The 22083-nt window shown below is 40.0% G+C and overlaps 1 protein-coding gene across 1 annotated transcript in view; it reads right to left on the bottom strand.

The window, feature by feature from the left end:
* GLI3 (GLI family zinc finger 3) overlaps positions 1-22083 on the bottom strand; it is a 201775-nt gene that overhangs the window by 30905 nt on the left and 148787 nt on the right. Inside the window, exons 8-10 of the mRNA XM_036406944.1 lie at positions 7972-8188; positions 6410-6526; positions 4999-5139 (exon numbers count right to left, since the gene is read on the bottom strand). Coding sequence (XP_036262837.1) covers positions 4999-5139; positions 6410-6526; positions 7972-8188 — 475 coding nt within the window. The remainder of the gene's footprint in view (positions 1-4998; positions 5140-6409; positions 6527-7971; positions 8189-22083) is intronic.

Raw genomic sequence — 22083 nt, 5'->3', positions numbered from 1 at the left:
TACCCTCAGTGCACTGTAATGCCTTGGGAACATATGGGGCACCTGAAAAACATAAGAAGCTGCCCTCTGGTGCAATAAGGGAACCATGTGGAGAAGTACAATCCCAGGGGATTGCCAGGGGAGTGCTCCAGTCAACTAGGCTTTGCAAACAGGCAGGAAGACCTCAGCAAATGGAATCCTGAATATAAGCCACTGCTGATAGTTTAGGGCTTTTTGATCTCATCTAATCAGATGTAGCAACAATGAAAGAATTTTATTGCTGCAAAATTCAGGAGAAAACACTAACAAAAAAATAGCTCTACAGTTCTTCAAGCATGTTTTTGAATAAAAAATAATTATCATCAAGGCTACGCAGCAAGGGGGATAAGAAATAGGCAGCACTGTGTTTTTCTGATTGCCATTGTATTAATATTTAACAATAAATTCAGTCATTTCCTTGAAGGATCATTTTCTTAAGTAAACTTTTATCTTTAGCATCTAACCCTTTTGCAATATTTTATTCTTAACTGATTTCTGGGGGGAAAAAAGGGACAAACTGCAACAAAAAGCAGATTTATAAATATATACAATATCTTATTAGCTTCTAGGCGCTCACATATTTAAAACAAACTTGAGCTCAGCTAAGCCCAATTATAATATCTCGCTGGGCAGAGAAATTAATTAAACAGCTGAATGATAAAGACCCCAGCAGCAAACTGAGGCTTTAAAATAAATAAGATCGTTCTTTTAATTTTTTGCAGAAAAGAAAAAAGGGCAAGAAAGGAACCTCTAATAGACATTTCAAACATTAATGTAAGCAGCCTTTTCAGGAGTGCAGTGCACTGTAAATAAGACTACCTGGCAGGAGAATGCAGTGGCAGCTCTAACGTGGCTCGCCAACTTTGTGCTTTGCTAATGTGCAACACACGCGCCCCTTTGCATCAACTTCAAATAACCCTGGGATCTCAGCAGTGCAGCTCAGCAACAACCAGAACAAGGGCAGAACTTGTCAGGATTTAAAAGCTTTCAGCAAAACCCTTCAATTGCAGCCGGTACCCTATTCCATAGAAGGATATCAATTATAGATAGTGACTTGCTTTAGCAGTGCAGTCGGTACTGTCAGACGCTAGATAGACAACCATGAAGAATCATGAATCTTTCTATTAACTGTAAGAGAAGGAGGGGGGAGAGGAAGGATGGATAGGTGTTATAAATAAGGCAGAGCGTCTGATGGTTTAACACCTTGCCTTTTGGTGCATGCATCATGAAAATTTAACCATGCTGAATTCTAAGTGGCTCATATCACTTGAAAATAAGAGCACCCGTGCCAAAATGTCACTGTCAGACCCTTCTGGGTGGCTCAATAACGATTCTTTTAGGTATTAGCTTTTCAGTTATTTATTCATAGCAGCTCAGGTTCTGTTTATAAATTCAGCCAGAAAACATTGGGACCGAAGAACACTTTCAGTGGCACCTACATTTTACACTAATAACTGCAGGACTTTGCTACAGAAATGCAGAAAATGATATCAAATGCTGACTACTGAAATTGCACAACACTGCAGTTTCTGCTCTAAAGCTATACCGCATATTTAGATACAGATTTTGTTTGCCTTTACCATTTCATACATGCTAAGTCACACATCACTTTGTAATGCTGATTCAACCACAGTTGATTGCAAAGTAAATTATGTCTCAAAGTTCCCCAAGAAATAACAAAGCTATCCATATACGACAGAAAGACCAGAATATATATGAACTCATATTTATCTTTTTCAAAACAAATGCATATGTGCTTGTGTATACATCTTATACATAGTGGGAGTAATGCCATCTATACCATGAATTGTGTGCAGCATCTCTTCCCTTAACACCACAGTTCCTCCAAAATTTCAGTGCATTGGGAAGCAAGGCTTGGATAACAGACTGTCCTGTGCCATTGGACATCCTGGGTCTGATCTCTTGCTATTATGCATGGTTACAACTGTACAGAAAGATGGCAGATGTTATCTGGATGAGTCTTGCTAGGGCAATTTAAGCCTTTATTACCTTTATCTATGCCAGTTGCCCCTGTCTTGGTCATTACTACCTCACAGTAGAATCAACAAACCTGGATGGTTATCTACACTTTTGACATCCAGCATCTTACTTCCAAGCCTTCAAGCTTTTCAAGCTCAGCTGGAGCAGCTCAGGCCCTGCTGAGTCTGACAGTGGGCTGGGGATCACCAGGAGAGCAGCAGCATGTGCAGCCAGGAGAGGCATGGTGGCAGAGCTCTGCTGCCAGATCAGGTAGCCCCTGACAGCACAAAGAGCCCGATGAACGTGGCCCCAGAGCTCCAGGGTGAAAGACCTCAGGCCTGTGTCAGGTGTACTCCTCCTACCATGCTTGAGCAGTGTCTGACATTGAGAGGTTTTGGGCTTGATGAGGCCATCAGCTGCTACCAGTGTGTCAGGGCTGTGGAGCCAAGCATGTGCACAGGCTCCGAGACACACACTGTGCCTGGCTTGGGCACACATGTGCACATGGCACACACACAGCACTCAGAACTGTGCTGACACTGATTTAAGCACAGCTACAGCAATTTACATCTACTTGGATTTACCTACAGTATTTGGATAGGAGGCATACATGAGCCACACCACTTTTTCAACTCAGATTCTCAAGGACCTAATGCTCAGGGACAGAACACTTTCTGCCAGAGTGACACACCTAAGCAAAACCAGGACTGCCCTTCCGTGAAGCCCTGCTGAGACCAGACTTCACATCCCTAGCTGCTGCAGATGTACATCAGAGGGCTCTGGCAATCAAGGGCAGACAAAATGTGCAAAAGGCAGACTGGGGTGAGTGGCCAGGCTTTCAAACAGAGTTAGATGTCTAAAGCCCTTTGCAATTCTGGGCAGAAATAACTCACTCGAGTCCCCCCAGCGGGGCTCTGCCGGAGCAGCAAAAGAAATCACAAACCATGGCCCCATCACTGAATCCCGCTGACTCCTACAGCATGATTTGTGCTACTTAAATGTGATGGTTGCCATGATGAATTTATTGTCTTCAGGGTATAGAGTCAAGTCTTGCACCTTGTAACCTAAACACCATCATAACACACCTGAATCCTGAGCCCTGCCAAAAAGAGTTCTGTGTCATAGAAAAACTTTTTATATTCCTTTTCTTTGTCTAGAGAAATTTGTTTCAGATGTTGCCATTTGTCAGAAGCATAAAGAAATATACTTTTTTCAATCTTGCTGTTGACCATTACAATGCAGGCAGATTTGCTATAAAAATCCCACCAAAACCAACAAATTAACTTTAAAATTACACTCCAGAAGAACTCAACTACCACCCTGTCAATTTAATTCACTTTAAAATACAAAACACAAGCTATTAGCTAACATGCTTAGAGGACTTCCATTAAATTTTAGACCTGGAACATCAAAAAATCCTTTTTCTTTTTTTATTGCCAAGGGTATCCTTATTCTGAATTTCTATTTTATTTCATATATTTCTGTGTATATTATTTATCATCATCACTGGGATAATTTCTGAATACTGAAAGGTTTCCCAGGCTTCATAAAGCTTCAGCCTTACAATTTCTAGCAGATATAAACACTGTGCCTATGCAGAGCACCATATGATGTCATTTGGTCTGTTTGCACAGATTCAATTCAAAAACCAACATTTGACATTTTAATTTAAATGTGTCAAATCACCTGCAGAAGCCATTTGTATGGCATTTCTTCCCCAAAAGGTACTGTTACACCAAAACAGTTTCTCCTCACATTTCAACTTGCCCTATTCAAATGCTAGGGCATTATGTGTGCAAAATGTCTCAAAGAATTCTTGGAAAAATGTCACATTTTTCATATTATTTTAGTTGTTGATAGTCTTTCATTTATCATTATTGTTGTTACTGCTGCTGCTACTACTTAATAACAACAAGAACCTGAAAATACATCTTGATGAGTAACGGCAACACCAAGAGGTTCTCACACTCCAGCAAGTGAAAGCTGACATTGCTTTACTAAAGTCAGATTTGCAGGATAAGCTTACCATTTGGCATAGTGCTTGGAAATATATGGTGGGGTTTTTTTTATTTATTTTGGGTGAAAAAGTGGATTTTTTAACTAGTTATTTCAGAAGTACTAGCCACATTCTCAAATAGATTTTGCATGATCTCCAGTAAGTATTAAACAGTTTTCTAAACTAAATACAATTCTGTCACACTGCTCATTTGCTGAGAATGTTCCTCTCTATTCTGTACTAGGAATTCCATTTTTTTTTTGGAGTATTCAATGTGTTCTATGATGCCAGTAAATAGGAGAGGTGCTGCTAGTTAAGAAGGTTAGAACTGCAAAGGATTGTACTTGTCAGGTTCTCGTCTGAATTTTGATTGCTCACTTTCTATCTTACAATACTACCGAACAGTACAAATTGTTTATTTGGGAGAGGTGGCAGAGATGAATAAAAAACAAGGGAGATAGAATTAATATTTGATGTAGTACAGAAAAGATTCTGCGGTTTGCTTTGCTAAAATGACGGAAGTAATTCAGTCCTCATGTATTTAGCCAAATAATCCCTTTCGGTTTACACACAACAGTAAATTGATAGCAAAACCTCTCTTAGGGAAGGGAAAAAATTCCCCTCACCCATTTCTACTGTTACAGCCCCTTTGGGGAGAAAAAAATCAAACTTGGCTAAAGGTTAATAATCATTCATGTCCAGCTTACTATTACTCAATAACTATCAAAGTCTCTAACTCAAAATAGCGTTTGCTGGCTTACAGGATCAGAGCCATTACAATCTCTGTGGAAGACTTTATTGAATTTTACACTAAGCTTTAGCTGACTGAACAGGTCAAGCACAGTGGCTTCGAGTTTTCTTTATTCTCAGAAACTCATAAACCCCTCTCCAGTTTGCAGCTCTGTTAGCTAAGAAACTTGACTCAGCATAGGGTCAGAGAAGCTGACCCCCATGAAAAAGGTCAGGTAGTTTTAAAACCCAGTTCCTGAATACCATTAACTTACATGCACTAGCTGTTCCTGCGTGTCAAACTCCCGGGAACAGCCTTCCCAGTGGCAGTTTGTCTCATAGACCACTTCAGGCTCCTGTTTGCTTTCATCTTTGTCCCCTTCCTCTTTTACCAAGGTCATTCCTTCTGGCTGTTCCTGGAGAGAGGAAAAAAACAGGGGTGAGAAGAAGAGAGAGGAAATTCTGAAACTGAGGAGGAAGAAAAGTGAATTACTTCAGCATTAAAAGAAAGATGATGGGGGGGTGTGTGTGTGTGTGTGGAGAAGGCAGGGGAGGGAGGATTATTTTACTCTCACTCCACTATGCTACTCCATTCTACAAAATACAGAAGCCCAAAACCGGCCTGATAAGCCAGAAGCCATTTGCAAACTATACATGTAAAATAAATTCTTTGTACCCTTTACATTTCAATTAAAAATAAATCATAATGGCCAGGCTTTATTTAAGCAGCTTGTTATTTGTGCACCTGGCTTTCATGATTGAGTGGCACCACTAATGTGAAAGGCACTATTCAATATAGTTGAATTAATTGGAATTTAATTTTAGTACTAGGGTTGGACAGAAACTGGATCACCAGTAATCCAGTGTGTTTCCATTGTTAGAACAGTAACAGGTTTGCATGCTACAACCTTTTCAAGAGCAGACTGGTAATTTCTGAGTTACCTGTTAGTCTGTTCTTGCCCTTTACATGTGCATAAAAGGGGTGAGCAAAAGTATCTAATTTTGGGGTTAGATTTCCCACCTCCAGTTCATCAGGGTGCATCATTCTCCCCAGCTTGTTATTTGCTGAGGTAAGAGTCAGATGTTAGTGTAAACATTTGGTTCAGATTATGCACTCCTGCTATTTTTCCATTTCAAACCTGCTGAAGGATTTAGGCAGACCTCTGCTTTGTTTTCATGGATTCACTCACAAGACTGAGGCTCTGATTCTCATCTCCCCTGAGTCACTGTAAATCAAGAGTCACTCTACTAAAACCAGAGGCATTAACTGGTATAGAAAGTACTGCAAACGAGACTGGAGCCTGACACAAGGGCCTCAGTGCAGTACAGCACTAAGACCCAGGAAAAGTAAAGGTGGCCTTAAGTATTTTTGCTGAACAGAAAACATGTCCTTAATAAAGACCTGAATGTCTCTTGTTCACTTTTCCGTGGCAAACAGAGCATTGAGCATGCTCTGACTGCTCAGAGGTGCCTCTCCATCCTCTCCTTCCTCTCTGCCCTCATCCTGCCACAGACCCTGCACCCCAGGAGCTGCTCCCATTGAACCCTGGCTACTGTGAGCAGAGGCTGCCTGTGTGTGCAGTACACAAAGTGCAAGGAGCCTGAAAACCTGTGTGCCACAGGAAAGGTGCATTTTCACTCCAGCAGCAAGAGGGAAGGCTCATGACTGGAATCTGGCTGCCATACCTGCATGCTTCCTGCTCCTGGGCTGGGGAGGTCCTCGTCAGGCTTTATCTTGGAGCGCTTGTTGTGCATGGGGTCTCCTGTGCTGCTCACTGCAGATTCACTTGTGGGTTTATTCTGCTGCAGGCAGGGGGGGATATTTTTTCCCCCAGAAGAAGACAAAATTAGACTGTGATAAATATGCGGCTCCAAACAAAAATAACGCAGCATCTGCTCAGCAACTTTGTATGGAGAAGCTGCACTGTTAATTAAATTGGATATGCAATAACATTGTTCTTCAATTACATAGCATTAACTCATGGAAGAGCTGCATTGCTCAGCCTGGTAGCAGAGCAGGGAGGGAGTGGGAAGGGGAGCATTTGATGCAATTCCTTGCTACAAACCAGTGCTAGTTTTGTCAGAGCAGTGAGAGGTAGGTGATTTTCCACATAATGACAACTTTGGAAAGGCAATTTTGAAAAGGAAAATCCCTTCATGCTCAAAGAAACACAAGAGAAACATTTATTTCTTCACACTCGAAGGAAAGGTTTTGCATTTAATATCTTCACACAAGATCTCAGCTTCTTCACTATGTTTCCCATTATAATAGGTGAATAGGAAGAAGAACTGAATGCTAGCATGAGACTCAGCCAAAAAATCCTAGATGAAGTCCTGGATTCTCACAAGTTAATAGCAAAATAGTTGACATAAGCAGGCCAGAATCTTGTTTTTCTCTTGTTCTGCTCGACTGAACACCATTATCTACACCTGCAAATGGATCTTGTAGGAATCCAGAGATCTTTTAGAGATATCTGAACTTGCCGGGACCCCACAAAAAAATCAATATGTCTTCTACAGCAGTATGTTCTTCCTCTATATTTGTAAAAGCTAGCCAGGAGATAAACAGCTTCCAGGCTGATAAATAACCTATTCCAGGTCATCTAGAAACAAACAGCACTAGTTAATAACAGGCAAATCACAAACTGTGATAAACTCCACATTAGGGGCTTGATTCACTGCTGCTCATTCCCAGCTTTTGAGAAATACACCTTACTGAAATGATTAATTCAAACTCAGTAAGTCCAGTTTGGTACAAATCAGAGAAAAAAACTTCAATCCTCTTCTCTGTCTTTGAGTTACTTTCTTGCTCACACAATTACTTGCTTCAGGTTACTCACAGCTGTACAAGGAGGGCAGAATATGACCCTGTATATCCTAGGGTCACAGCCTGATTTGAAGGTGAAGCTGCTAACCTTTAAGACATTGCTGTTTTGATGTGTTTTGCCCCTTTTCTTACTCCCCACCTCTACTAGCTTCCTGTATAAGATCAAGGAGAGGCAGTATGGAACAAGAAGCTGCTGCACTAGACTGGAATGTTTATGAGGACTAAAAAACACACTTCCAATCAGAAACTGCACCAACTGCACTCCTGTGATTCATAATAAAGTGACTGCAAACACTGGAGCTACAAGAAAGCTGTTATCAAAGGGTCTCAGTGACAGTGGTGATTAATTGCCAGCGAGACAATGCCATTTATTTAATTTTTAAATTAATGGGAAGTAAAGGTTTCTTTTGTTGTCTCTCACCTGTGTGGACTCAGAAGGTCCAGAGCTGACCTGGACAGGGTTCAGGACACTGGGGATGCCAGGGATAGGTCTCTGGGTAGGAAAAGTTGGAGCAGGATGGATGAGTGGAGGGCTGTGTCCAAAGGCTGAACCTAGGGTTTGCTGACGACTTATAATTTGCTGATGCATTTGCTGGAGGGATACTGGTGTAGGAGGGTATGTGAAACTCAGAGCAGGGCTGAATTTGGGAGAAAAAGGAGGGAAGAGGGAGGAAAAAGATGAGGATCATTACGGTAAGGAACTTTACAGATTAAAACCTTAAAATATATTGGATACCTTTAAACTACTTGAAGCCAGATTTCCCCCTCCCCCTCATATCCTTCTTCCTGCCCCAAAGGATGATAAATCCTGATTTTAAATCCAGAGTTACCCTGGATTTACTAGTGAGTATAAAAATGGTACCATAACAAAACATAACATTTTTTCATAACCTCTACCAGGAAACCACAGAAAGCAGACTAAAATAAAATTCAGAAAAAGTGAAATAAAAGGCAGGTAGTTCAATAACAGCTATTTATTGCAATAACAAACTTTATATAAAGAAAAAGAATGGGTGCCTACATGCTTTATAGTACTTTTATTGATAATGCAGTTCCCCTATGTTCGTGTGTATGAAGCAGTTCCTTTAATCTTGGCTCATGCTACGCTTTTTCATAAGTCTCTAGATCTTATTATAAGAGGAGAGAAAATCAATTGGTTAAATGTGTTCTGAACACCATGCTTGTCATATCACTCATTTGTTTGCAAAGATGGAAAGCTCAGTTCATCCAGAATGTCACCTAAAGAATTTCCATCAGTGCCGTTTGGTTACAGAAACTGATGGATTAACCTTTCCCCTCTGAAATCGGTGATCAATGACTTCCAATGTAGAAATATTCCAATGGGAAAGCACTTCTTCTTCTTCCAGTTAAACAACATTAAATGTCTATTAAAGCCCATTATGTATGTTAATACCTGTCATCACTTCATTACTTCACCGTATTTCCCAGACCACAGTGACTTAGGGGGAAATTACACTGCCATCTAAGGACCTATTTTGTGGGTAGTGCAAAAGCATGCTTTGTGTCACACTTGAGAAATAAATGGTGTGGAACTAAATCTTCACACACAGGAGTAAGAGATCCTCCTGAAAATATTTGCCAATAGCTTCCAATCATAAAGGAAAAAAAAAGAAAAAGAATATTCATTGATTTAAAAAAAAATACACTGAACTACCAGAGTTCAAGTTCAAAAGAGCCACAGGAATAGAAAACATTTTGTCTCAGAAGAGAGGGGTGTGGGCATTATACCTTCCAAAAATCAAGGCTTCTTCCAATGTCAATTTGTCCAATTTAACAGTCTGGAGTCTTAATTGCTGTTGCTGTTAAGTGCATTAACTGAAAATACTGTGATACAAAAAGCCAAAATCATTTCAACCATTTTAAGTAATAATTCTTCAGAAATTCTGTGTTCATTAATATGACTATACATTTTGTCTGTTTTACTATAATCCATAAAAAGACAGCTTCAATGTGATTACATTACTATTATTCCTGGTGAGAACTCTGCATTACAACAGTTTGCCCATTTAGGATGGAATATCATTAAGAATACCCTGGGAGAATTTTACTGGTCTTTGAGGAACTCTCTTTTCATTCTGCATTGTATTCTTTCTAATAAAGGGAGGCAGAAATGTAGTGAAAACAGTAATTGTTCACAGCAAGAGTTAGGGAGAAATCAGTAATAATATTCAGTTATTGAAGCTCTATAGTCCCTGCTAGTGTTCCTGTAAGCAACCATGAATGATTACAGCACGACTTAGCTAAGGTAGCCACTATGGATGATTAATAGGACATTAATCAAAAGATGCATATCAGGCTTAGAATTTGTTCACAAGCTTTCTTCTAATAGCTGATTTCATGTTCACTGAGCTCTATGCCAGTTTGTTCAATTTATTCTTCAGTGTACAAGCCATTCATCAAAGAACATAATGATTTAACACCCCCTTTCCTTTTTAGTGAACAAACATTGCTAAGTGTAACTACTCTGGTCTGTTCATTAAAAACCACACAATTACACTGCCACAGATGAGGTGGAAAACAAAGCCTCTTTACTACACCCTGGTGTTTTTTGCTTCCACACATACCCTGTGAGTTCACCTCATACACTCAAACACTAGACGGCACCATCCTGAAGATGCTGTCAAATTCACCAAGATGAACAAACACAACACGCAAACAGCTTAGATGAGGTATTTTATTTCTCTGTGAGTGGTTAAATCCTAGGACACTTTCACCCTTCAGATGAGTCAGTTTAGAAGAAAAAAATAAGTGGACTGATTTCATTGGCAGTTCCAAGCACACAGCAGCCTTTGGAAATAAAGGTTGAATTTTGGGGTTTTTTTGACTTTTTTTCAATTTGACCATGCACAACGACACCTATCTTTGCAAGTCCAGGTTCAAAACTTTTGTAAAGTCCTTCTGAGCCTACATGGTAAAAAGACAATTGTATGACTCAAGCAGGGCAGTGCTTAAACGTGAAGTATGTAATTTGCTATTCCCCTCCCTACATAAATTAAAATGGCCTCCACCAAAAGGAGAGATTTTACCTCCTAGAGATCTCCTCATTGTCTACATCTGTCTTCACACTGTACAAGCAGTATCCAGAAAGAGGATGCTAAGCCAGGCATTGACAAAATTGTAAAGTACAACAGAGGAGACAGACGTCATCTTAGCAAGAGGTTCTTACTGGAAAACAGTGACACCAGCAGCAGATGCATTAACACACAGCTGGACAGATGTGCTAGGCGAAGGAGGAATCCTCTTTTCTTTAGTATCTTTCCTTTACCCTGTGCTCATCAGCAATGGTTGAGTCTAAGGTATTAGGATTTTCCTATGGAGCCTGAAAACCTGCACTTCATTCCCTCTACCTCCAAACTTCAAACATCTTGGAATGAAATGAAAAGGTGATTGTGAGGGAACAGAGGAATAGCCAGCACAGCCAAGGGGAGTAACTCAGAAATGGAGACAATGGTTCAGCCATCAGGGTGACTTCTTAAATAGCTCAGGTATCTGCCTTCAAATAACAATTCTCTCCAGCTGTTTCTGGAGAGCTCCTCATAAGGCAAGTTGACCTGGCTGGGTTTAATGTCACTTGCATGTAAGATGTTGTCACTGGGCAGTCTGGAGGATTTTTCTGATTTGAACAGATCAGAGGGTTCTGAAGAGAACAGAAGGTGGTAGGTCTTTCTCTGCCTTTCAGAAACCATACAATAAGGTTAATGCTGAGGGCCAAAAAGAAGAAAAATAAATCAAAGCCCTCAACATTGCTGGCATGGTGTGCTCTACTGGGAAGGGAAGGCCTGGATTCCTGCCCTCCTTCCCAAAGTTTTTCACTGCACTTTCTTCAGCAACTCCTGAATACAGGATGGATGGGGAATCTCTGTGATCCCTCTGCCTTGACCAGCAGCCCTATGTCCTCTTCCTGGCCCTACCAAGCTCACACTGCTTCCCAGCAGGCAGCCAGCATCAGCAGGAATGGTGGACAGCGGCACGAGGTGCCCTTGTCCAGTTGTTCCAACAATGCCTGCTTATAAATGTGCAGCAGTGTCACTCAGGAAACACCTAAAATTCATGCCCAAAAGCAGTAAACAAGCCCTGAAAGTAGTAATTTTGAGACTACTAAAACCAACAACCAGTTTTTCAAAAGCTATGAGTAGTTCCTGGGCCCTCATTTTGAGTCATGTTTATTTTAAGACAGTTTTAAGAGGCTGCAGTTCAGAAAAGGAGAGCTCAAGACTTCCAAAATCCAGATGCCAGAAGAACACGAGACTCCTGCCCCAATTGTTCATATTTTCCAAAACACCAGCCACTTCCAAAAAATATTGGATTCACAGAAATGTAAATGAACTATGAATCTTTTCCTTCCATCTACCTATTGAGATATGAAAATTTACACCACAGGAGGGAATTTCATTTGTATTTCTGTTACAGACTTTTAAACAAAATAGAAAAGAAGATGAAAGCATATATGGCCACTAAAAATTACATGCCAGTTATCTTTTTAGTTGTTGAGTTTTATGAGAAATAAGGGTTAGAAGAAACATGTAATATTTCTGCTTAAGCATTCAATAACTCATATACACTGACAGAAAAGTCCATCAGTGATATCATTTATCATACTGTGGGCTTCTGTGTCTCTCTGTCAGTCTGTCTGTCTCTCTTCTCCTCATCTGCAAAGTCTCAAACCCCCTTCACTGGAGGTAGTGCAGGGCAGTGGACTACATTGCAATTACATGAGCACATCAAATTTTAAAGAACAGGCTTCAAGAAGAAAAACAGATGTTATAATCAAAACCAAACTTTGTGGCTACTTTGTGGCTGTCCTGCTAACAAGGTTGTCCAGTTTCTGGTCACAGCTGTGGAATTTAGCACAAAACATCTGTGAATTAAAGTCAGAAAAAAATCCTTCTTTCCTCTACATTGCATAAGTGTGCCTAAGGAGGCAAAAATGCTGAGGAGATTCCAATTTTGTGAATACTACAAGGATTGTCTCATTGTATCGCAGTAATTTTCTTCCTAAAAACTCTGAAGGCACCCTCTTTGGATTATAAAATGCAAATTTCTGCAAGATCTGATGCATGGGAATCTTGCACAAGTATCTGAGTGCTTTCCCCTTTCTGGTTCTGCCTTTGCAAGGTTTTAGGATGAGAGCTTCCCAAGCATGTTAATGAGGGAGCATTTAATGAAAGACATAGGGGAACAACTTGAAAGAGAGTAAAAAAAAAGCATTTGTGGACTTTTAGAATAGCTGCAGACATAGCCAGCAGGTTCATATGTGACTAGACAAATCCAAAGACAACAGGTCCATAAAGAAATATTGAAGAGAACAAGCAAGAGTGTATACTTTGGGGTTGCTAACCTAAAGAACATTGATGCTGGAAGAGCACAAAGACAACAAAAGTGAACAAGCAGTGGGGTTCATGTGCTTCTTGAATAGAATCCCGTTTGCACCATGAGAGACACATTAACTAGAGTAACACCTCCAGTTTGACCCAGTGGGATATTTCTGATGTTTTTAATTTTTTTTTCCTTCATTTTTAAACTTCAGAAAGATAAATTTGTTTCTTTGGGGTATCTTTATTTATTCATATAGAACCATATTATGTTTACCATATTAAAAGTTTGTTTCGTATCCTCTATCTTAAATATTTCCTGTGTCAACTGAAGATCCAAAATTTTGTTATTCTACACAGCACTCATTATCTGCCTTCCCCTTCCTCTCTTTTCTTTTTTAAATAGTTGAAATTATTTCTATACCTTCTTCCTGTCCAGTCTGGAAAAAGATATAAACTCTATTGCAACTCATCCATATAATTTTTCTGTGTCCCCCAGATCAAGGGGCAGGACAGGGCTTCAGGCCTTTTGGCCTTTGAAGGGCCTTTGATGTGTGGGTGGTGCATTCACAATCCTAACATTGCTTCATGAGGGAGGGTGCAACCAGCACTGCAAGGGGACATGCAGGCCCTTCCTGACTTGTGGAAAAGCCTTGGCACTCCCTGTTTGCCCTACAGCCTCCATCACTCGTTCTTGCCATCAGGGACCTACACTAAATAGACCAAATAATACAAATCCCCAGTTCAAGAAAGGGCTAAGTAATTTGTAGGTAGACTGCCTTCATGTTCAATAAAGCTGATCATCACAAACTACGATAACACCTAATTAACTTTAAAATGCACTTCTGATTGGAGCAATTTACCTACCGGACTCACTGAATTCAATGATGTTTTTATCCTTTACTTAGACCAGGCCAGGATTTCACCTTTAGTTTTTAATTTTATTTTTGAAGTCCTTATAAATTGCTTAAGAAAGTTGTTAAGAGTCAAACAAGGACCTTTACTGTTTTACAAATGCACCCAACTACTGTTCAGGAAAACACCCTAATAACTCCTAAATACTTCTGAAGAGGGACTGACTTCAGCAAGTCCTTAAGTGCTGTCCTAAAGCCTGGGTCTTACAGACACAGTAATCTCAACTGACGTAGGTCACAATACAAGTTATACAATACAATAAGTTAACAGTGATCAAATACTGCTTTTCACATGTTTAGATGCTTTTTTAAAAAATAAAACCTAATATAAGAAATAGCTTCATTCATCCCATGATAAACTGCCAATCTGTCCACTGTTCAAAACACAAGACATCTGTAAGCATGGCTGGGAGCTGAGCCATGGGTGCTGAGGGGATCTGCATAAGCTGACTTCATGCATAGAAGTTGATCTAGATCTTTTGATGGAGCAATGTATATGTATAAGATGCAGCCAGGAACACTGCATACTCAGATGTGAAAAGCTGTGGACAGTCAGCAGGACAGAATCATGATCAGACCTCAGCAGAGGTGTAGAAGAACACAAGCCAGAGAGTTGTCCTTCGACAAGGATGCAGAAGATAAGAATCAACCAGTAACAACATGTAAGAAAACCATCCCCTGTTGTTTGAGTTGGCAGAAACAAGAATTATATATGTTCCTTGTAAACACACAGGAGGGAGTGAAAAGAAGTGTCCAACTCTGTCCTCTACTTGTCCTCAAGGCAGCAGCCAGCAAGAGTGAATGTTGACAATTGCTCGGGACACACGAGTGAAAAATCTCTTGGCAACCTTGCAGCCCTGAAGAGATTTGTGAAACTCTTACTGTTTCAAGTATCTTAGACACAAACCAAAAACCAAACACCATTACAGGAAGAGAGACTTTAAAATGCACTTCTGTTTGGAGCAATTTACCCATAATAGATCTAATACTTCTTCTAAGAAAAAATTGTGCTTTAAATTCAGTTCCTCTCCCTGATTTTTTTAACTGACAATACTGCACTTTGAGTAGGCAAAGTGCAGGAAGGTCTTCATTAGTTTTTATGGCTTGCTATTTAAGTACAGGGGAAAACAATACCAAACTTTGACTATGAAACCAGACATAGTGTGATCTTGAATGCAGGTATGAGACTTGAAATAGTTTGAAAAAATATTTCAAAAATGACTAGTTTTCAAACATCCCTCAGCATTCGTAATGTTGACACATTGCATTAAAAATCACTAACTTAGAGAAAAGTCATCTAAATGAATTCGTAAAAAGACATATCCTGCATCTAATAAAGGAGACCATGTATTTTACTAGGTGTTCCAGTTTTCATCAAATAATAACCATCATTGTACAATTGTATTTAATTCACATACATCACTGCCCCCTTTTTTTCTTTTACTTTTCTATTACCAGTTTAAAATTAACAGAGTCTGTGGTTTGTACTTTCTCTTCAGCTTGTCTTATTATCTATTCTGTTTTATCTGCTAGGCTAGGTGAAATTTTTCTTCATGAATACATTGCCATATCCAGAGTAAAATGGCATCGTTTCACTGAGAGCAACGGGGCCACACTGATTAACCTTATGTGCTCAGACAGCACTGTCAACTTTGTCCTTCTCACTGGATTATTCCTGTGAAGGAATCCTTAGTATCCTAACTGGACTTTGTATTAATGGTACCTTGCATAATTTATCTGTGCTCCCTCCATGGAAGTTCATGCCACCTCTAGCAAACATAATTTTGAATTAAATTCATGGCTAAGCACTTTCAGGCTTCTAAAACTGGTATAATTTATTACATTCAAAGTGCTAATTAATACTTGCTTTTAGGGTCTGAAAATGAAGTAATGAAGTGCTAAACTCCAGCACACTTGTATTGGCTTGAGGACTTTCCTGGAACTAATATTGCTCTGTGTTCATTGAATGAGTTTAAACTCTTTGAGTAACACTGAACCAGTCTGGAGCAAGTTGCTTCAAATGGACTTTTAATTACAAGATCTGTGACATACAGATTTACAGGCGTGTAGACATAATCTCACTGGTATATAGGTGCACCTGTACCTGTAAATGTGCATGCAATACGTGTCTGTGTAGTCTGCATTCTTTATGTTGCTCAGCTCCTTAGATTTTACACTTTCCAAAGGCAGAATTCTTGCCATTCATATTTCTGGTGAGAAACATCCACCACTTTCTAATGCAAGATGTAAGTGACCTCTGAAACAATCTCCCTGAATGTCACCCTCCCATAATCTACATGAGCTTTGTGCAGGAGGCTAGCTGCATGGTTATATTTTCACTGAGCCTGATACAGATACAACTTTCTGTAATACTGGTGAATTTCACTTTTATTCACTTTGTGCCACTTCTCTGCCATTCACACTTCTTGAAAGAAGGTATGAAATGAAGCTATTATTGCAGGATAGAGCATTATATTCCCTTCTCTAGACTACCCACAGTACCTGACCATGGAGAATAAAGCCCTATGTTGCACATATGTGTAATAGTGTCCATATGTGTAATAGGTCCTACATTAGTAGGACCTTTTTCAGTGGGGTTACACTTGGACTGAATTTGACTCAGTCTGAACTGAAACAAAGCCTTCATTTACAACATATTGCAAGCAATTAATTAGAAAGCTTTTATTGTAAGAAAGGCTTTCAATCAAAGTCAGCACTGCATCTAACTTAGGCAGATCCCAATGAGTGATAATAAAACAACAAAACACCTATATTGCTGACATAATAAACAAACTCTTTATCCTACACATCCTATCATAACGAGCTTCTTGCAAAACATTATTTTTAATGTATTTTGTTCTACCTGTGCTATGCTAAACATGTCCTTTTTAATTTCATTAACAAGCATTTGAGCATGTCCTTTTACACAGATATAATTACAGAAATATACAAACTTACAACTTACAGTCTAAAACACAAATCAAAGGCAAGAATTAGGTAGTTGGATTTAAGTAAAGATTAGATTCAAATTCTCAGATGGGGTCTTCTGTTTCATTGTGCAATTGTCAGCAATCTGGGCATGGAGTTGAGAAATGAAAAAAATTATATCTGCATATGTGACAAAATTATTTTGAGCAGCATGGTGAAAGCTAAGTGGTTATCTTTAGAGCCCAGTGTGCTAGATGAATGAGCAATACTGATAGCAAGATGCATATCGATACTGAAATGGAGTCAGAGCTACTCATACACTGGTTCTAAATTAACTGAGACAAATGACAAGAAGCACTTGCTTGTCTCAATGCAGAATTCAATGAAGGAATGAAAATTTGATCAACATGAAGCTATGGCAAAAATACGTTAAAAAAATTTGCTGGAGAAAAACCTGAAAAAATCAAGGTGCATATAAATTGCTGCTCCTCCCCTGGAATACTATTGCATGTAGTAGAAGGAGACTTTCAGACAGTATCAGCAGAAAAAACAATGCAAGAACTCTAAGGAGCAGACTGAAAACAACATCAGAAAGGAGCTGAGTATAATAAGAATATATAAAATATTGAATAAAGAAGGAAGATTGAGAACATGAGCGCTTCCTGTCTTATAACTGAGACATTCTGTTCAATTCAAAAACTGGATAATTTAAACCTGATAAAAGGATACTCTTTCCTTTTTTTTAATGGAGTGTATAATTATACTGTTGGGCCCTCTGCTAAAGATACTTACACTTTGTTGATAACTTTATACTTCACTTGGATATCTTAACTCTATTTTTATTTTTCTCTTTATTTTCTCTTTGTATTTGCAAAGGGAAACTGGAAAAATTATTACCTAGTCACTCATCTCTAGCTACAATGCACTGACTCAATATACAACAATCATTCTATACAAGGAGCTTATATGAGATGAGGAAATAATTGAGAATCCAATACCTGCTTGCAGAAACACAACTCTTGTCTTCCTCACTGATGTTAATCCATTGCTGTCTAAGCACATTCTACAAACCTGGCTATCCCTTTCTAGTGCTCTTTGTGAAAGTATCCTTGCCACCATTCCCTGATGCTTCAGATCAACCCAGAGCAAAGGGACAGGAGCCAGAGCAGCCAGGGTCTGGCTGTAATTAACCACATTGTGTTAAGTGTTCTGATGCTATCAGGGAAACAGGGCAGCACATGGGGGAAAAAAGAAAGTGCTACTGTGTTTTCTTAGTTTCTTTCAAGGAGATCCCAAAGGGCTCTTGTGCTCACATGAAACTGAATTTTCACAGCTTATGAGATGGCTAAGTTACATTCACAGTTATATCTGCCTAGACCCAAAGAAAGTCTTTTGTAGTAGGTGGATTTACTGACTTAAACACCTTGAATCTGACAGGGAATTCAGATCACTTTCTGAAAACTGACTTTGTAATTCTGGTATCACAGCATTGCCAAGGGACTAGAGGTTCTAAATTTCAAATCTCATAGAACATGAAGTCCCAGCCTCCTGTGTTTATTAAAGACCAGTTAATCTTTTGTAAAGGTTTTGAATCAGTACTCTTAATATCATGGGAAGTGATTACCCCCTCTATACTCACTCTAAACCATGCTGTCTCTCAAAAAGAAGTGCTACTGAAGTGCAAAGTCTAATAATTGTCACAGGTAGCAGATATAATATTAAGTACGTCTTGACAAAGGATTAATAGCAGGGGTGCTGCACTGCAGGACTGAGGCAGGTAACCAAATGAGTAAATGTCAAATGAAGGATTATCCTCATTTGATGCTACTTCACACATCTCCTTTCTGCATAATCTCTCCCAGCTGAGACCTAAACCAGGTGTTTTCAAATGCACAAAGTAGAAGCTCTACCTGGTGTGCAAAGGAGATCCACTATTAGCTGTCAGCAGGAGTGTCATCTCCTTTTCAAGTACTCAGCCAGTAGTCAGGGTACAGCACTGCACTGCCAGCTGACAATGGCAAAGCACCCGCCAGGCCCAGCTCTCTGGATTGTGCTGAACTACTACTAGTATTTATTATTCAATCTACCCATGCCAAAGACCAGAGCCATCCTGTGCTTGGCTTTGTACAAACAGAGACCAAAATGTGGCTCTTTTCACCTGATTTCATCCTCAGCATCCCACAGTGCTCATATAGAGGATCCAATGCTGAAAAGCTGTGTGAAGCACAGGATGTAATCTTTCAGCCTCTTTTTTTAGCCAATGCAAAGACCACTGAAGCCCTAGGAACACTTTCTAAACACAAGTAGTACCTTTACAAAAATAGGTGTGAAAGAGCATTGAGCCCACAAAATTAAACATACCAGAAGTAAACCTGCCCAAATCTTCATGTGCTGACTCGTCAGCTTTTAGTTATGTGACAGCACACCCCTTTTCCTCTTTGCACAATTCTTAACTCATTCAGTCGACAAGACACACAGTAGCCTTCAGCAAGAGGCCCTCTGGTACTTTTCTTCTCTGTGCCCAGAGTAATGCCCATAGGTCTTCCTTCCCTTGTATTTAAACCATCAGTGAATAAATAATTACTGACACCCTCCTGGGCTTCTCCACTGTGCTCATCACTGTACAATCTAATTGCTTCACAAAACATTAATGCTTTCAACCTCCCTCTGAGGCGAAAGGGAAGGATTCATTTTGAACAGGAATCAAAGAAAGATGGAGGCAAAAAGTGTCACTCATTGGGGTTGCCCAATTTCAGTCAAGAAGATCTGGGCTAGTTAACATGACACAGTATACAAGATGCTCAAAACAGCTGTCAGCATCTTCAAGTCATGGCTGTGAGCAATTTGACTCCTCTGCAAAATTAAGAGTGGTAGGCTGGGACTCCAGAAGACAAATTGAGCCTGGTGGTCACTCCTCACTAGTTTAGTTGGCCCAGCATCAGTCTGGAATTGTGTTGCAAGGGCACAGTCTGCCCTCCAGGCAGCAAACAACCAGGTACGAGGCTCCCTCCTCTTTTAGGCTGCCTGCGACAGGTGAGGCAGTGTCCTGTGGCTCTCACTGATCCACAGAGGATGCTCAGCTGTTCAGGCTGTGCACTGAAGAAGACAGGGGCCCTATAAATACTGTGCAAACCTGAAGTTAAAGATGGTATCAGAGCACAATCACAAGGGGGCAGTACCTTCATTCTCTGAATGACCGGCTTCTGCCTGCTTTATTTTGCAGCCTTTCCTCTCTCCTGCTGCAAGGCTATGCTGTGTTATAGAAAGGCATTTTGTGCCAACTTCCTTAGCCTGTACAGTTTCTGGGCTGACTCCTGTCTCCTCTAAAGAGTGCTTTCTGTTTCACAAAACTGTTATGGCTGGACAGACAGCTGAGCCTCCACAGGCTTCCCAAGGAAGCGCCAGAGCTGCAGCTGCAGGGAAAGGTCCTCCTTCCTATCTGTGGGCCCTGGACTGGAACACGCTGAGTGCTTAGTTTATTTAACACAAGCTAATAGAAACCTCTTAAGGGCTTATCACTTGTCTAAATGGGACAATTTCTCTAAACCAGCAGAGATCACATCTATATCATCTAGGCAACTTTCCTGGCAAAGTTCAGCTTCCCAGTAAAAAGGCAATAGTTCTTCTAGCTTAAACAGAAAAATCTCTTCTTACCTAACTTCATTTGGATAAATTAATAACCTTGCTGATGTTTTTTGGAAATATTCAGCATTAGATAGGTATTTACCATGAAAAATGATGCCAAATGTAAACTATTTGGACTAAGTTAAAAAAGGTAGGAAACAACATCAAGAAGTAGAAGGACTGTGTAATGTTAAGTATAGTTAATGCTACCGATACTATTGAAAATAGAAATCCTTCCTGTCTTGCAATTCCATCTAGTGCCTTGCTGAATTGTACCATTTTCTTGCAGCAACTCTGATGACATTAACCCACAATTTTCCAGAAGCTGGCATTTTCAACCAGGAAATTTTTTTTTTCTAGACTTTGGTCATGGTTGCTGACAGGATTTTAAATGGGATGAACCTATGGTTTTATCCAATACAACAGTTTTTGTGCTGAATGCATTATTTGCAAGACAGTGAATATTAAATTAGGTTTTGCTGACAGTCCTGTTGGCATTTAGTCTTGGAATTTATTAAGGCAATGAAATGTGGTTTGGGTTTAATACCTTACATCACTGGTTATTTTGGTTTATATAGACAGGTTCACACAGGAGAAGTTAAAGGGCACCAACAGAGGTGAGTTGCAAAGCAGGAAGAAGAGCTCTCCCTTTCCTTCCTTTCAACCGAGAAGAATGGAAGTGTACATTTCCAACTTTGCATGCTGAATGGACATACTCTTATCAAAATGAAAAAAAAAATCTTAATTCAAAATCATGTGAAATTTTTTATTATGCATTCCTGGGAAGGATGACCAGGAAGGGCTGAAAGCTTTGCTCAACCACAGGTTGAGTCACACAAGCATTGCTTTCTTCAGTGACACCAGTTCACAAGACTCACTTTGAACACTCCCTACCATCCTTACTCAGTCTTTGCCCATAACTCCCTCCAGTTCCACAACTGTTTTCAACAAAATTATTCATCTGACTCCAGCTTTGCTTTGGAAGAGTAAAAGGAGAGAAGACTCACTCCACTGTAGAGACTATGCCAACTTTCATGCACTATTTGCTTTACCAAAGCTACAAGCTATGGGAAAGGAGTTTAGTTATTAAGTGCCATCCCGTCTCAATGAGAGTGCAGATAGCACAGCTCCACACAGTTCCATGTATCTGACATATTTGGTCCAACTGCTGCCAGCCACTGACATAAACATTCCTCATTAAGGAGCTTCATAACTGGGACCATGGCTCCACTGGCTGCCAAGCGGTATTGAGAGCAATACCTGTACCTGTGAAATACCACACAGCTACTCAAGGACATCAGAGCTATGAAGCACGACTATTTAAAAGTGCTTAAAAAGGAAAACACAGCACTTACACTAATGCCAATATTTGCAGTGCTGTCACTCTCCGAGTTTGTCAGGCTCATGGTTTCTAACACACCAGTTGTGTGCCCCATCTTCTACAGGAGTGAAAACCCCCATAGCCCATTTTTGAAGCTGTAAATGTGTCATTTTTGCCACAGAGGTGTTTCACAGATTTCACAGAATATTCTGAGTTGGATGGGACCCACAAGGCTCATCAAATCTGACTTTTTAAGTGAATGGCCCATACAGGGGGTCAAACCATGACCTTGGTAATGTTTTGAACCTTGCCTAAAATGGGTGTCCCATCTCAAGAAACTGCTGAAGGGACTTGCTCCTTTGCTTCATTGCAAATTGAAGGTGGAAGCTGCTGCTAAGCCAGGGCCAAGAAGC

Source organism: Molothrus ater, chromosome 1 (assembly GCF_012460135.2).
Source record: "Molothrus ater isolate BHLD 08-10-18 breed brown headed cowbird chromosome 1, BPBGC_Mater_1.1, whole genome shotgun sequence".
NCBI classification, from domain to species: Eukaryota; Metazoa; Chordata; class Aves; order Passeriformes; family Icteridae; genus Molothrus; species Molothrus ater.
The sequence above is the reverse complement of the archived record's forward strand: the minus strand, read 5'-3'. Positions and strand labels throughout refer to the sequence as shown.